Genomic DNA, 16,866 nt, shown 5'->3' on the forward strand with positions numbered 1-16,866 from the left:
CGCTTAACACACCAAAGGATGGAGAATGCAAGAGAGTCGACAAGGGACAATGAAACAAGAAAAGGTTTTATATACAGTTCGGGTAAGGGTGTACAGCCTCCCTTCCAGTCTTCTGGCTCCAGCGCATGGCTATGATCTGGGGCTGAGAATCTCAGCAGGCACTCCGTCCCACAGTTCTAGCTACAAATGAACTGCCGGATGAACTGTTCCAGCTTCTCCTGATTTTCCCAGCTGGTGAATGCAGGGGACAGGTAGAGCATGGGGCCTGCAGGGCTGGGCGTCTGCTGCAGCACCTGGACCATAGAGAAGGGCTGTGAGCGCCCACCCGGGAGGCTGTGCCCATCCCTCGGCAAACTGCCGTGAGACCTGGGGACCACTGGGCCTTAGTGTTTGAGTGCAAGTGCTGCCTCTTAAGCCCCCCAGGGGTAGGAGAGTGGTTTAGGAGACCAAGAAGGCCAGGAAAACCATCCTACCTTCTCCAACTACTGTCACCATACCTATTCTTCCCAGAGCAACTCTCTCAGGGTGTAGGGGTGGGAGGCAGGAGGATGGTAAAACTGGCCCCTCTTACCCCCAGGTCTCTGAAGGTCCAAATAGCACTGATGGCAAGATTTGGGTCTACGCACTCTGGAAGGAAGGGAGAAGTGAAGGCTAGAGGGAGTGGCAGGGAACCACTGGGAATAGGCTTCTCTTGTGTTGAGAAGGAACTAACCAAAAAGATAGGGCTCAGACTAGATGTGAAGACCCTCTCTGTACCCTGCAGCCCTCCTTCCTGGAGTTGGGGTTGTCACTGACCAGCAGGGGGCAGCAGCCACCGGCAAACCCTCCCCTGCCTTCAGGGAGTCTGGGCTGGCCGCTGCGGACTCACCAAAGAACCCTTCCTCCTGGGCAGTGGCCTGCAAGAACTGAAACAGCTGCTCAGCGTAGCCCGACTCTGTGGGAGAGAAAAACCTAGGCCTGGGGCCCCTGCACAGCCTCTGCCCTGAGCTCTCCCCCCTCCCTCTGTGGAGAGCCAGGGAAACGTGGGCCTCACCTGTATCAGGCAGCTGTCCCTGGTGGAGGAAGGTGGCAGCCTGTGCAAAGGCCTTGAGCAGCGGGCTAAGCAGGCGGCAGAGGAAGAGGAAGAAGTCAGGGCAGCGTGACTGCTGACTGAGCTGGAGGGGGACAGACCAGAATGAGGGCAGCTCCCACTGCCTGCCTGCCCCCTCCTTCCACTGTGGTTTCTCCCAACTTACCCTGAAGAACCGGCCCTCAGCCTCCTCGAAGTCATCACTGTCACTATCAGTAAAGTCTCCACTTGGCTTCCACAGCAGCTTTGCGCTTAAACGCTGCCGCCCTGTGTCACAGGCTGGCCTGGAGCCTGGGGTCTGGGGGCCATGGGAGTTATTGGTCCCTAACAGGTTCAGCCTTGAGCCTCCCACTTCCCCAGACCAAGTACATAGACCAGGCACATGAAGGTGAAACCAGAAAAGGAGACCCAAGGAGCCCAAGAGGACACCCAGGACCACACTAGACTGTGACACCTGCTGAGCCAACTTGCAGGGTGAAAGGAAGTGAGCACTGACTCAAGAACCACAGTTCTGTGGACAAGAAATGGCGGTGGGGGGCAAACAGGAGGTATGCACAGAACCTCAGAGGTACAGCTGTCCAGTCCTGTCATGATAGGGAAGATGTGGCAAATCCAGGGCAAAGAAGAGCAGAGGCGGGACCCAGGCCTCCCTGTCTGCCAGGCCAGGGACATGTCCACCCCCATAGCACACTAGGGCAGAGGAAGAGCCTGGGGCAGCTGTCACTCTGGGTGGGAGTAGGCAGCCAGGCCCCAGTCGGACTTTGTCTCCTCTCCGCCTACCTCCTCGGCAACCAGGAGCCCACACTGGATGAGACGGTCCAGCACTTCCTGACAGTAGCAGTAGGAAGACTGACAGGGCTGAGGAGAAAAAGCACCCATATGGCCTCAAGAGAACCAGGAAATGGGCAGGAGCCCAGCCAGAGCAGGGCCAGAGACCTCCTGCCGTAGGAGGATTTAAGGGGTTGGACTGGGCAGGCGTGGGCCCCGGACCTCTTCCGACAACCACGTGGGGGAGGCTGACGGGACAGGGCTGACCTGTAACAGCAGCAGGTCCTGTGGTAGCAAGTGCAGCAGCAGCAGGATCTGGCGGTACAGCTCGTTCTGGCTCAGCAGCTCGATGCCCTGTAGCTCCCAGGGTCCCTCAGGCGGCACCCTGCCTGCCAACAGTCCCCGGACAGCACAGGCTTGGAGAGGAGAGGGCCGCGAATGAAGAAGGAAGCCACTCCCTCACCCCTACACCTGTCCTACCCAGCCCAGGCCCCGGGGACGCACCACCCACAGCCTCACTCAGGAAGGCAGGCAGCAGCTCAGCACTCAGATGTGCCAGGTGGGTGAGGCCGGGACCCAGCCGAGGAACTACGAGCAAGTCCCCCTGATGGACGCGGAGGAGGGTCACGTGTGCCTGTAGCAGGCTCAGCGTGTGCTGCACAAGGCACCGCAACTGCCCTGAGAAGCCCACGTCAAAGCCACGCAGTAGCGTCTCCTCGGTCAGCCAGGAGAACTCCCCCAGGAGCTGTGACAGGAACACACCCTGCGGTGGGGGGGGGTGGAGGACGGTACAGGAGCTGAGCAGGAGGGCCACACCCCCTCCCCCAGCCCCTACTACTCTGTCCCCTACCTTCTGGTGCTTGAAGAGCAGCAGTGTCGCCATGATGGCCGTGCTCATCACTGCCGAGCTCATCACGCTGGCTGGGGCCGCGGTGGGAGAGGAGTGGGAATGTTGATCGGGGCCTGAGGCCCAGCAGCCTACTCCTTCCATCACCCAGCGAGTCTTCCTAGTCAAGAACCCTCCTCCCCCAACCCGCAGCAGCGGCCACACACCCCCCACACAACTCCACCACAGGCAAGGGGAGAGAAGACCTGGTCCCTGAGTGCCACCCTTTCCTGTGGAGAACCAACATTTATCAAATACATGCTGAGAGCTCAGGGGCCATCCCTGCCTCACAAGCCTACTCAACCCATAGTCTTTGCCACAGAGAAGGCGCTCAAGAAGGGTAATAAAGAGAATTCGGTTAACCTAGTGTCTGCTTTAGAGGGTGCTCTTAAGTCCCTTATATGCGTAACTCTGTGCAGCTGACATCACCCTCATTTACAGCTAAGGTAAAGTGATGAGCCCAAGGCAGGGCCAGGTATGGCCTTGGGTACGTGGCTCATCCAGGCATCTGCCCCCTGCACAGTGCATCCTCCATGGCTTAGCCGGCCTGTGTGCACTCTAGTGGCTCCCTCCTGTACTCCCTGGCTGCCCTGGCTCCCCAGAGCCAAGAAAGCTTCCACTCCTCTTCACATGTCCCAAGTGGGCCACACAGGAGTGGGCATCGGGTGCAGAAACCCGTTTGGAATGGAGGGTCCCAATGACTGGCTGAACCAGTAGAGACACTACTCAGGAGCCTCCCCTGAAAGGCCCAGATCCCCTCACCATTCAGGACATGACGGCTCAGCCTCCTGACCAGGAGCTGGTCCTCTTCCTTGAGCGCCAGAAGGGGCCCAGTTGCTGGAGTCCACTCCTGCTCCTTCTCCGTGTCTGGGACAGTAGTGCTGGGATAGAGACACAGATCACAGGATAAAGGGACCAAACCTAAAAACAGTTGTGGGGAAGCCAACCTTCCTCAAAGGTAAGGATATTTCCCCATCCCCACTCCCAAGGCAAGAGGTGGCCCATGTAACTCTAGCCCCTTCCAGGCCTATCTGCCATGTCCCGCAGTCAGGTTATAGGCAAGGAGGGAGGCCCGGGACTGTTGTAGATGACCCATGGATAACTGGCGAGGGAAGGCTGGAGGAAACGGTGATGTGTTTGTGGGTATGGGGGAAAGGGGTGCCAGCTTACAAGCTGGATTGACAGGGCTACCAGCCTTGCCCCCGAGACCCACACACGCCCATGCCCCTACCATTGGCCCAGCACGATGGGCTGCAGCAGCTGCTCCAGGGTCTGCCTGCTGCCCCAGCAGCTTCTAGCGTTGATGGTGTATTCCTGCCCAGGACAAGGCTCTTAGGTGGCCTACCCTGGCCCACCAGGAAACCTGCACATAGCACACCTGAGGCAGGCAAGGCTATCCCTGCAGAGGGCTTTGAGGGCCAGGCTGCCAGAAGCCACGGGACAGACCCCAGGTACTCCCAGCCTTACCCAACAGGCTGCATACCTGTAGGGAGAAGGGCTGGGCCAGGTGAACACGGACACAGACTGGGCGGCTGCGGCCCCAGCCTCGCAGGATCCGCAGGACAGCCAGAGCTCCTGTCCACAACCCCAGTGGGGCCGAGGCCTGCAGGGAGGGAGGGGTTGAGTGAACAGATTTCCTGGGGTCACTGTTTTCTGCTCTGCTTTATCTTGGGCCCAAACTGGTACATGACCATGACCTCTTCAAGCTTATTTTCTCAACCACGAAACAGGAGAAATCCCTCTAACTGGGTCTTGTGAGGATGAAATGACTCAGTAACTATAAGGGCCTTGGCAAGTGCCACAGGATGATGATTGAAGAAGTCCTTTGAATTCTCCCCTTAACCCTAGCCCTAAAGGGAACTGGCCACAGGACACAATAATGTGTATCTTCTCATGGGGTACCTGGGTGGCTTAGTCGCTTATTTGACTTCGGTTCAGGTCATGATCCCATAGCTCATGGGCTCGAGCCCTGCATCAGGCTCTGTGCTGACCGCTCAGAGTCTGGAGCCTGCTTTGAATTCCATTGTGTCCCTCTCTCTCTGACCCTCCCCTGCTGCTTGCACTATCAGTCTCTCGAAAATAAATTTAAAAAATTTTTAAAAACCAAAACAATGTGTATCTTCTCTAGAGATGGTACCCATCTGGGGTCCCCGGGGCAGGAGGGTCTCACATGGTATGCATCACAGGGTGCATCTGGAACCAGATCATAGGTGATGGCCACTGGCACCAGCATAGCATCTGGGACAACGCCCACCTGGACAGCCTCCACCACCAGTCCCAGCCAGGTTTGGCCCAGGGCTGACAGCCGAGGCCCCAGGACCCCAGGAGGCTCTTCCAGGAATATAAGCAAGGGCTGCTTGCTGACCAACAGCTGCTCTATAGCCTGGAAGAGAATTAGGGGAGGCAGATATCAAGGCCAGAGCAGCAACAAGTCCCTGTACTCTGGGCTGGCCCCACTGGAACCACTGGGGGCACTTACGGCATGGACCACGGCCCTTGCAATGACTCCCTCAGAGCTGTCCAAGGTGAGGTTGGCCTCTGGGGGCAGGAAAAGCCCCCCAAGCTTCTTTAGCAGGGCTCTGTGGGGCACAAGGCAAAGCTTGATGAGAGAAGGGGCTCAGGAGATGGGACCAAGGCAGGATAAGCTAGTGAGAGCTTTGGCCCACCACGGCCAGCCTGGATCCTGCCTGAATATCCTGAATCCAGGCATGGCCTTAGGGCTAACCCTCCATCTGAGCCCCACTGGTGGAGATGGCAGACTTGGGAACAGAGAGACAATGAAGAAGGCTTCTGGGCAGCTGCAACACCCCCATACACATCCCCACACACCCCTGCCCTGGGCTGGGGACTTCTGCCTTGTATGTCTAGGGGCACAAAGCTTTTACCTGAGGGTGGGAGAGCAGGTGCGGGGGTCCCAAGCCACACGGAGCACACCCAGGCCTTGGGAGAGCAGCACAAAGGGCAGCAGGATCCCATCCAGGAGGGACTTGTGGGTAGAGAGGAGGACAAGCGGCAAGCCCTGCTTGGGGACAGCCAGAGGGAAGTGCCAATCCGCCCCCACCCTGAAGATGCAGGAAGCTGAAACCCAGCACCTCCGGACCCAGGGCAGCCCCAGAGGGAGGGAGGGTTCAGCTGAGCAGTTCTTCCTCTGAGCACATTTCCCAAAAGTAGAGAAGCTCTGTCAACAACTTTTAAGGTAATGCACTGACATAATGGTTAAGACCATGATGAAAAGACGTTAGAGGAAGCCCCATGGGAGCAAGACCGTGAGACACGAAGAGAAGGTCGTCAAAGAGCAGTGGATTTTTCCCACCAGCTGATGGGGCTGGTCCCAACTTGGGGCTTGGCTAGCCTCTGCTCCTCTGTTCCCGCCATCCCCATCCCAATGGAGGGCGGGCCTTACCGCCTGGGCGGCCTGGTGGACCATCTTCATCTGGCCCTTGTGGAGCTGCACGTTCAGGAAGACACATTTCAGGAACCGCAGCAGCGCCCAGCTGAATAGTCTGGAGAGGGACAGCCAGTCTGAGGTTGTGTCTGGGCCCCACAGGCCCTCAGAACGCTGCCCAGCACTCCTCTAAGGCAAGTACTATTACTGTCCCCACGTTATGGAAGAAGGAAGTGAGCCTTGAGGAGGTTACAGAAGCTGAACAGTAGAGAAAGCTAAGTGGTGGTGCAGAGGCTGGAAGGCAGGCCTGACACCAAACTCCACGCCTGTGAGGTGCTGTTACTTTCCCAAGACTTCATGGTGCAACTGCCTCAAATCAGCTTCAGGGCATCTCCTGCCTCCATTTACCCCAAAGGAAATTAGAGTACCAAGACCCTCTCTAGGCATAACCTAGCCTGGTCTTTGAAAACTGCTGGGAAAGGTGAAATATAAAAGAAGGAGTTAGTGATACAAAAAGGGGAGAACTGAAAGGGCCAAGTCCCTGAGGCAGCATTCCCCAGAGGCCCAGTGGGGGGACTGGTGGGGAACAAGGACAGAAGCGTAGATGCAAGCACCACAGAGACGTGGTGGACAGGCAGCATGCCCTCGTCCAGTGGCTTCTATTTCTCTATGAAGCAGAAGATGGGGGCATCAGCTGACAGTGGGTAAACCTGAGGAGCAGTCTGGATCAGTCTGGGCGAATGCTATGTGCCTCTTTGAGAATCTCATAAAGGAAACAGAAAAGGCAGGTACAGAAAAGGCAGGTAGCTGAGTCCAAACAGAACCAAGTGACTCCTTCACCAGGACATTATCATCATGAATTCCAATGCTCTGGAACTGAAGCAAGTCTAGGAGGAAAGAAAAGACAAGAGGGGCTGATGACTGGTATAAAGATGGTCAGGTCAAGGGACTAGAAGTCTCAACAAAGTCAAACAACTGTCACATGGAAGGCTGGTCAAAGTTACTGACAACCTCTACTTCCTGTCCTAACCAAGCAGTTGACCACTGAGCACTTTCAAGACAGCTAAGCACCACGCACAGCCCTGTGCCTTCTTTCCCTCAGTGACTCATTCATCTCTCAGCTTTAAACATCATCCGTATGCTAAAGCTTTGCAAATCTATGCTCCTGGCCCCAATCTCTTCTGAGCTCCAGACTAAGCAACTACCTCTTCAGTGTCTCCAACAAGTCAGGTATCTGAAACTCTTTATGTCCAAAACATCCTTTGTGGGCCAAACTCACTCCTCCCCAAGCCTGCCCCCTCCATCCACAACACCAGGTGCTCTGCCAAAAACCTGGCTCTGCCAAAAACCTGGCTCTCCCGTGATTGAGATCTCTTCGCCTCATTGCCCCCACCCTCAATCCATCAGGGAGACCTGTTAATTTCACACTGGTCTCTCAATCCATTTTTCCAACCCCTATTGTCACCACCCCATGCCACATGGATGGCACCTCACCTGGACTAACAAAGCTTCCCAAATAGTCTTCTGTTCTCTACTCTTGATTCCAATTAATCTTGTCAGTTCCTGCCTAAAACCTTTCCATTGGTTTTCACTGCACTTAAAAATCAAATTCAAACAACTTGAATGGCCCTGCATATCTTGTCCCTTCTCTCAATTTCGTCTCCAACAGCTCTCTCTCCCTCACTCACCAGCTTCCAACCCCATCAGCTTCTTGAGCAAACCTGGCCCTTTCCTATGGCCACAGCTCATGCTATTCCCTCCAGGACTGTTCCCTCCATCCTTGCCCCCTCGACGTTGGCTCCTTTCCCCTTTGTGTCCCTGGCTTACAAGTCTCTTTCTCCCCTGCAGGTATTCTCAATCCTAGCCCTTGTTCTGTCCTTGCAGCCATGTGTTACTCTGTCCCAAGCGTCCCTCCACTCTCCAGGAACAGTGCCCTGCATCTCAGAAGAGCTCAGACCTGTGTTACAGGAGTGTGGGAGAGAGCATGGGAGCCTGTAAGATGGAGGAAACCAGCCACCTCACCTCCTCCACAGGAACCTGATCTGGGGAGAGAAAGAAGAACAGAAAAGGAGCTGAAGTCTGGACCACAACCAAGGCTTCCTGGGGTGACCCCCAACCCCCTATCCTCAGGACAGAGAGACAACGCCAGGCCAGCAATGGTAAGAACCTGGGCTGGAAGCTGACTCAGGTCAAAGCCTCACCCCATACCTGACTGGCCCCACCAAGGAGCCAGCTGTCCTCAAAAGGTCTCACAGCGTCTTCAGGCATTCCCTCGGGCTCTCTGGTAAACACACCATCCAACTTCCCGGGAGGGGAGTCTAGTCTTTTCCCAAACTTAACCAACACTCACTTTCCAGAAGGGCAGAGGCCCCCGCCCAGAAAAGAATGCCCCTCAGCACAGAGTTACCTGAGTAGGAAGGGGCAGGGTGGAGCCTGGATATGGCCCAGGATGCGCTGTACCTCTTTCTTCACAAGGCCTGACACCTGGCCTTCTCCAGCCCCTCCTGGGTCCCTCCCTGAGATGACATTCTGCACCCTGTGGTGTGAGGAGGAGTGGTGTTAGGCTGGGGCAGGACTAAGATCTCTCAGGTAACTTCCCTCAGCACCACAGCATCCCGATGAGCACAGATTCCAGTATTTATCCTACATCTTTAAGGAAGGGCGCCAGGCAAAGCTAATGCTCTAGAAGCCAGCCCTCTCAACCACCCCTACCTAGAGCATTTGTCATCCCTTCAAGGGTCTCAGAAGTGCCATCCAGACCCCAGTCCATGCCTCCTCACCCAGTTCTTTCCATGATCTTCTCTGGGGCGTCCCGACAAGGTGGTATGTGTTGCTCCAGTGACCACAGAAAACAGCAGAGCCTCCGAACCAGCCAGCCCCGAAACCTGAGCACAGCCCCCGGAGCAGGGGGAAGATGTTTCAGAGGGCCCACGCTGCACTAGGGTCTACAGAGCATGCTCCATCAGAAAGGGATCACACCTGAGTCCCACGGCCTGAGAACACCTGAGCTTGGCTTATCATGGAGCAGGAAGAAGCAGCACCTGCCCCTCTGTGCCCCCATCCCTCCCCTCTCCCTGCTGAGTGGGGTACGGGTTTAGGGCCTGACACACTGTGGGCAATCCATAAATGCTCACAGAACAATCTGCAGGAGAGTTCCAAGCTGCCTCTCCCCACCTGCGGGTATGGAACAGAGGACGGGGGCCCTTCTTTTTCCACCAAAGGGAAAAATAATGACACCACAAAGCAGGGCCCCAGCAGCCCTGCACCCAAGGACCCTGCCCACCACCCTCCACCCATCCCCCAGCTCTGACTACCTGGTGTTCTCCTCCTTCACCAGAATCACGTTGCAGAAGCCTAGATCCATTATGCTTCTGTGAAAGAGGGACTCCTGCACGAGAGGGGCCAGGGACAGCATGTCCTTGGGGGGAGGGGGGCCTTCACAAACCAACAAAGGAAAGCTCCTGCTCTATCTTCTGTAGTCTCTGCCTGATGAACTATTGAGTATACCAGGAGACAATTACACCACAGCATTTCATTTCTCATCTGGAGACTTCCTCAGGAAGAAGAGTTCCATGGTCAAAGCAGAAGTGTTGCACTCTCTACAGAATCAGCCTCTTGGAGCGTAGCATATAAAGTCTCTGAGAAGTTCTCTTATCAACATCAGAGAACATGTAGCCTGGATCTCTGCCAGGACCCTGGGGCTCCTCAGCACCAGCACATGGCATGGACACAAGGTCTTCAAGCATGTGTTCCATGTTATGTGACTTTAGTGTCCCCAGAACAGAACAGTAAGACTCACGCAGGCATGGCCAGACCCCAGCCCTCTGGCCACACCCTAGCTCCTCTCTCTGCACTTCTCCACCCAACTCTCCCAGGCCTGGAAGCCAGCCCCAGGCTGACAATACAACCAACACGGGTGCATCCATCCCCTGGAGAGAAGAGCAGAGGCATGGGCAGGAGAGGGCTGAACTCAGAAAGACATAAAGGAAGCTGCTTCCCAAAGCCATGGCTCTCATAGTCAAGTTTCCCCAAGCTTCCTGGATGGGGCCCAGCCCCAACATCACTCACCCAGCTCTTAGGAGTGCAGGTCTGGCAGCAGCGACCCACAAAGGGGCGATATTTCCCCAGGAATGGGGTAACAGCCTCCAGTTTCATCCCAAAGCCCGAGGACCACAAGCTGGTCTGGAAAAGGGCCACAGGAAGAAATGAGAGGTCTCAAAGTCCTTAGCAGGGGGAAGGAAGTTCCAGAAGTGAGGGGACATGGGAGGGGACGGGAGAGGACAGAGGGTACTGGGGGAATGGGAAGGGCCACACTACCTCCCGGCTGTTCTGGGTGTTCCTCTGCTTGGTCGGGAGTCTGGCTTCCAACATGGTATCCATTGGGGGCCTATAAAATCTGGGAACTAGCCACTTCTGCGCCTCTCTCTCCCCCCACAGGAACCTTACCTGGGGAGAGGAAGAAGGATGGAGGGGAAACTAGTTTGGGCCACAACCAGAAGTTCCTGGAGTGACTCTTCCTCAGCCCCCACCTCCAGAACGGACGGACAATACCTGGGCCAGGAGGAGTGAGAAGTCAGGATGGAAGATGGAGGGAGACTGGCTCAGATCAAAGCCCCACCCTATACCTGACAAGTCCTACAAAGGAAGCCAGCTGGCCTCAAAAGATATCACAACGTCCAGATCAGGGGCTCCCTCAGGCTAACATGAAAGGGATCAGCTGTCTTGCCATCAACAGGCACCCTGCCATCTCATAGTACAGACGGGGGTGACAACGGAAACTGAGACCCCTTCTGTGCACAGGGAAAGAAGTCTGGATTGGCAGGAAGGAGGCATCAGACTGCTAAAGAGGAACAGGACCATCATCACAAGGCTACCAGGTCCTGCTCAGCTGCTCTTCCCTTTGCACCAGAAGACAGAAATTTATCCATCCAATCATGGGTACTAGGTGGGGGACAGTTGGGGGCCAGAACACAGACCTGTTCCCAAGGAATGCTCATCTGGTTGGGAGCAAGACAGACTTTTCCATAGTGGATCCCCTCGTAATAGTACTCTCCACAAACGCTCCCACCTGGTATCTCCTCAGCACCCTCTTTCCCACCATAATACTCCCCTGAACTAACAAACATCTTTCTTCCCCAAAACGACTCTGAACTCCTCTGGGCCTAGAAACTGGACGCTAAAAACCCCTCTGACCAGATTTCTCACAATGTCGCTGATGGGTAGGCTGATCCAATTATTGATGTTACCCCACCACACAATGAACAAAATAACCATGTGGAAGCGCCTTCTCCCTTCCCCGTCATCCCACCAAATTCTGTCCATGGCTCTCCATCCTTGATGCCTCTGGATCACCCTCTAATTTTTGCCTCTGTTCATTGATTCCCCCAGCCCAAGCTTGCTGGGCAAGAAGCCTCCTGCAGGGCCAAGGTTTCATTTCCCCACATCATCTGAAAGTCTCCTGGGGGCAACAGCTGCACAGAGGAGGGACCCAGGAAGTGCTGGATGGCAGACTGGAACTTCCTCTCCCAGAATTCCCCTGGGTCTCTCCTCTTCCCACTTAGCACAATTTAGAACCATGAAGCCAAGAGGCAGGAGGATGGAAATTCCTTCAGTGCACAAGCTCTGGTAGACTCATTCCAAATGTACTTCCTACTTTGAAAAACGTTCTCACAGCCCCATTCACAGACACTTGGCACAGGGAGCTCCCAAGCCAAGGCTGCCATGTGAAGATTTCTGCCTACTCTGCAAGGAGGATGTCTTCTCCCCAGTCTCAGACCACCCCCACTCTTAAAATCTAGCCCCATTAGATCCGTGCCAACCCTAAAGGGGCAGCGTAAAACACAGGCAAGGGGTAACTCCCATTCACCCCAAGTCAACTACTCCGCTCATAAGATCCAGAGGTCAGTTCTGGGGTAGATCTTTCTAGTGCTCAAGTCCCCAGAATAGGGGCTTCTGTCACTCTGTAGCTCCTGCCTGGACATCTATAGTAGAGGTGGCAAACTGGCATCGCAAGGGCCAAATGTAGTTCATATACGTATTTTACTTGGCCACATAATGTTCTAAGACTTGATTAATTAACTTCAACATTTAAAGCTAGTGTGCTTGCTCTATTAAAAACAACAGGTTTCCAACTGCTGTTGTTATATTTAAAAAAAAAAAAAAAAAAAAACACTCCCCAACCCGAGAGCGGGCATCTCTGGCTTGTACCCCAGACGGCCTGGGCTGGCTGGAGCCCGGAAGCACTGCCTTACCATTTGCCACATCAATCACGCCTGATACCCAGCCCGTGTGCACAGCTGAGTTTGCAGCCCCTGGTCAAGGGATAACATCCAAACCCGCTCTCCTGTGTGGAATGTCTGTTCCCCACAAAGAGCCGCAGCTTGAACACGGCGTGCCCAGGGAACGGAGGGAGGAGCGGGCTCGGAACTCGGGCCTCTCACCAGACCCCTCGCAAAGCGTTCCCCGAGCTGTCTCAGGATAAAGAAAAAGCGACTGTGCCAGTGGCGGGGTCGAACGTCTGACCTGGACGCGTCCCATAGGTCTAGGCTGCCGGGAAGCCACAGTAGGACTCATCTGCGCGGCAGGCCCTGCAAAGCCCGCACTCCGTCCAACCCTCGCCCCCCCCCCCCCCCCAGAAAAGTCGCCCGAGCCGAGCTGGCTCCCAAGATGGGAAGGCCCCGGAACTATCCTAGGCCTGGTCTGACCTGCCCCAGCACGGGAGCAAACCCACGGTTCTCACCTCACACCCGCCGCCAACTCCCGCCAAAACAGCAGCCCGTGAAGACGCCGGAAGGCAAGGGCTGGCGGCCTCTGCGTAGCCGGCTAAAAGGGAGCCCCGTTCACCAATTGGAACGCGCACCAGGCTCGGGGGCCCGCCCCCGCGGCGCCCCGCCACGCCCCACGTCACGCCGCGTCACGCCGCGCCACGCCACGCCACGCCACGCCACGCCACGTGTGCGCTGCTCGGCCACGTGATCCTTCCTGGGGGCGGGGGCCGAGTTGACTGTAGGCGGAGTGGCTGCATTCTGATGGCGTGGAAGTCGCGTGCAGAGCACAGGCTCCTGGGGGCACCCCTGTTTTTGTGCTGCGCCCGGTTCGCCCTTCCAGGCAGGTCCTGTGGGGACGTGGAGACCCCTGGAGACGTCCTTGAGACTCGAGGATACCCAAAGGTTGAACAAGGACTCCAGGGCAGCCAGTTTCTAATAAATGAGTTTCTCTCCCGGATATTAGGCAGCCTCCTAAGCTGGAGTTCAGCATCTAGCAAAATTCCAAGTTGGGAACGTTTAGAAAAGAGAATCACCAGAAGCCAGTTATGGATCATGGAAAAACAAGTCAGTCCTCCCCAGTGTCATTTCCCTCCTTGGTTAGAACTCTAGACCATAGTTAGGGACGAGCTGCAGTCACCAGGTACCTGGGTTTCAGGTGGTCCTGTGACCCGTTTATTTATTCGTGCGGTTATCGGATTGATACCCAACTCATGTCTCGGCCCTAAGCTTCAGGTGAATGAAGACTGCATTAACTCATTCATCTTTTGACTGTTCCCAACACACATCAGGGGACCCGCAAGTAGCAGGCAAACCATATAGAATAAATGAGGGAAGGAACAATGACGGCTGTGTTCCCCCACTGCTCCCATGTAATGAACGCACTTGATGCACAAGAGAAACCCAGTTTCAGATTGTCGTCGCAGCATGAGCAAAACCACATGGAGGCCTGGTTGTGAGAGAGAGAAAAGGTGGTTCACATCCCTTCCTCCTCGACTCACTGCCCTTGATGTGACTGCCCCCAACCTACCCCTCCAGGGTGTAGCCATCTCTCTGCCTCCTTTGTGCCACTTTGCGTAATATCTACCCAGGCTGTATGTTTGTGTCCGTTGACTTTAACCCGGGTTTGCGGTGCCCTTTCGGCCCTTGCAAAATCCATGTTTCCCATGATACCTTTCTTTTCTGGGTGCACTGGCCACAACTAGATCCTGCGATCCTGAGGCTGAAACAAAACAAAAACAAAACCACCTTTATTTAGAAGTTGTGAGTTGACTCCTAAGAGAACAGATTTGAGTTTACCTGACACCCGCTTTGTTCTGGGAACACTATCTATATAGGCCGTTGAATTTCACAGTTATCTGAGGTAGGTTCCCACCTCTCCTTCTGAGGGAGATTCAATGTTGAGATGTAGCCCCAAGCATTCCCAAGATGCCTCAGACTGGCGAGTTGCCCGGATTGTGACAGCAGAAACCAAGTCTGTCAGTGAGCAGAGTATGTTCTCAGTCATGTTGCTTCTTTGGAAAAAAAAAAAAAAATGTGTTTTGTTTTTGTTGTTTGCTGTAATTTGGACATTTGAAAAGAAGCCTCACCTCTTAGACGTGGATCTGAGTTGGGGAATTGAAGATTCAAGAAGGTGTAGAAAACATGGAGCTGCCATGCAGCCAGACCTGCAGGCCAGCTGCTGCGGAGAATGACTGTGACTGACCTGACCTTGGGAGAAACAGAGCAGCTCATTTGGGCTTGGACCCACCCAACCTGGATGGCAACTCAGGAGCCCCAGACAGAGAAAGACACTCACCAGGGGGTGTCAGAGAAAGAGTCCCTTTCTCAGATTACCACCTCCCTTTCCAGGTCTAGGGGCTCAGCCCAGTTACCTTCAGAGGTAACCATTGGGTTGTGCTCTGTGTTGCACCCCTTCCACTGTTCCAGAACCTTCCATAAAGTCTTGTTAAATTTTGCAATAAACTGCACAGTTGAGAATGGAGGAGTGGAATCCGGGCGCTGGGGGCTGGAAAGTGGGAAAACGAAAGCTGCAAAGAGATGCTCACCATCTTACTCCCTGGCCGAGGTTGGCAGATCTGTGGAAGAACACTTGAGCCAAGAAGCTGGGGTGGGGGATGGGGAATGAGGAGTGGGAATATGAATTCCTTGTATAATAGTTGGAATTTGGGGTTCTAGGAATGTCAGAAACAGTGTGAAAAGTTAAAGGCTGGATGGCCTGAGGAAGGAGGTTGTTTTGTGTTAAAGGGCTCGGTCCTTCACCCCAACATCTTTATCCACAACTTGAATATTGACCCAGAAGGTGGGTTTAGCATTCTAGAAGATGCCATGAAACAATAAGGAATAAAAGGTATTTGCTGGCAGAATTAGGGTTCAAAGAGATTCTGCGAAATGGGAAATTAGAACCAAAACCAGCCTCAACCTAAAAGTGGTGATCCTGAGGAATGACAGTCGAGCGGAGTGGGCATAAAGCTGGACTTGTTGTTGTGGTCTCTGTCCAGGAGCACTCTTTTCCTTTCCACCGATCATAACTCAAATAAACCCAAGCCAAAAGATAATGGGTTGGCTCACATAACTAGAAAGTGTAGGTGTGCTAACTTCGGGCATAACTGGATCCAGTGATCAAACGATGTTGTCAGTCTCTGATTCTCTCTTGTGTGTCTACATTACTTGTCTCTAATTGGTTTTATTCTTCTTGACACTTCTCTCCTATACCAAGATGATTGCCAGCAACCTAAGACCCATCTGCTTTAGCAACCTTAGAAAGAAATGTCTGTCCCCCAACATCCATATGAAAACCCCGGGGAAGACTCTGATGGGTCCTGCTAGGATCGTCTGCCCACCCTCTGTGGCAATCTGCCCACCCTCTGCCCAATCCCTGTGTCTAGGGAGTATGGTGCCATATTGGTTCCGCCCAGACCACTGCCCTCTCTCCCTAACTATGCAAAATGAGGGGGGAACACCTTGATTGACCACCACAACAGGAATGGGATGTGGAGAGGTTGATTCCCTCAGGGAAGGGGTGCTGGCTGAAAAAGCAACATGCCCGTCATGGTTTCCGCTGCTGACTTATTACCAACGCTAGGCTGGGACCATTTGTTTGGTCTCTGCTACGTCCCAGGGCCAGCACTATGGACTCTTGATAAATGTTTGTTGAGTGATGCGTGAACTTCCTTCTCTGTGGACCTTAGTTCTCTTCTTCTATTGAATAAAGATAATAATCTGTCTACTTACTTCGCATGGTTAGAATGTGGCTCAGGAAGACTGTGGAGGGGATGGGTTTGGAAAAGCATGATCAATCCTCCAAACAACACTGATGATGGTGAACCAGCCAGTGCCACCATGTGATGCTGGCCAGGAGGGTTGGACAACCCTGGGGAAAGCCAGGAATCGTTCTGTTGTTCTGTGATCCCCTTGCCCCTTGCTCTCACTTCAGGGGAACCCAACCCTTCTGGGTGGGAAGCTCAACTTCCCACTATATGCTTTTTATCTATCATACTTGGATTTCATCTACCCAGAAAACATAGGTTCTGTAACAGGATGTTTCCCTTCCTATTGCCCAACTTGCCTGGGGTCGGAGGAAGTGGTGCTTGAGTAACATTCTAGAGCCACTCTTTCTTCCTTTTTGGAGATCAACTCCTAGCATTGATTTAGCAAACTCCATCCATTGCCTGCTAATTGTTAGGTGGGAGCAAAGTGTGGGTGTAGACACTCCCCAAGTAGAGTCATCTCATGCTCTTGGGAGGAGTGGCCTAATATACGATGATGTTACCTCTCCCTAAATTAATCTGTAACGTCGCTGTAATCCCAGTAAAAATTCCAGCTATGAAAGCTTACTCCAAAATGTGTGAGGAGGAATAAATTTCTACAGATGCCTACATAAAAGGGGAATGGACAGGAATCTCTCTCTCCCAAATATTTAAGCATACTACAATGACGTTGTTTAAAAACAAACAAAAGGACAGTCTGATGTTAGTGAAAGAACAGACAACCC

At 54.0% G+C, this 16,866-nt stretch overlaps 1 protein-coding gene across 3 annotated transcripts; it reads right to left on the reverse strand.

Annotated features, from left to right (window-relative positions):
* Positions 1–50: 50 nt before the first annotated feature.
* GPAT2 (glycerol-3-phosphate acyltransferase 2, mitochondrial) lies at positions 51–12,963 on the reverse strand. Of its 3 annotated transcripts, none has more exons than XM_049652204.1 (22): positions 12,848–12,963; positions 10,426–10,554; positions 10,177–10,290; positions 9,423–9,496; positions 8,889–8,993; positions 8,516–8,644; positions 6,127–6,226; positions 5,609–5,742; positions 5,203–5,302; positions 4,894–5,106; positions 4,207–4,326; positions 3,955–4,037; positions 3,486–3,604; positions 2,688–2,758; positions 2,357–2,600; positions 2,105–2,253; positions 1,850–1,927; positions 1,236–1,367; positions 1,034–1,154; positions 869–934; positions 572–627; positions 51–293 (listed from the first exon to the last, which is right to left on the reverse strand). In XM_049652204.1, the coding sequence occupies exons 2-22, from the start codon at positions 10,486–10,488 to the stop codon at positions 177–179; spliced, it is 2,388 nt and encodes a 795-aa protein (XP_049508161.1). In that variant the 5' UTR covers positions 10,489–10,554; positions 12,848–12,963; the 3' UTR covers positions 51–176. The 3 variants fall into 3 exon arrangements, with proteins under 3 accessions (XP_049508161.1, XP_049508160.1, XP_049508162.1); XM_049652203.1 differs by having other exon boundaries at positions 2,342–2,600; XM_049652205.1 differs by lacking the exon at positions 572–627 and having other exon boundaries at positions 2,342–2,600.
* Between the last annotated feature and the right edge of the window lie 3,903 nt (positions 12,964–16,866).

The sequence above is a fragment of the Panthera uncia genome (assembly GCF_023721935.1).
Source record: "Panthera uncia isolate 11264 chromosome A3 unlocalized genomic scaffold, Puncia_PCG_1.0 HiC_scaffold_12, whole genome shotgun sequence".
Lineage (NCBI taxonomy): Eukaryota > Metazoa > Chordata > Mammalia > Carnivora > Felidae > Panthera > Panthera uncia.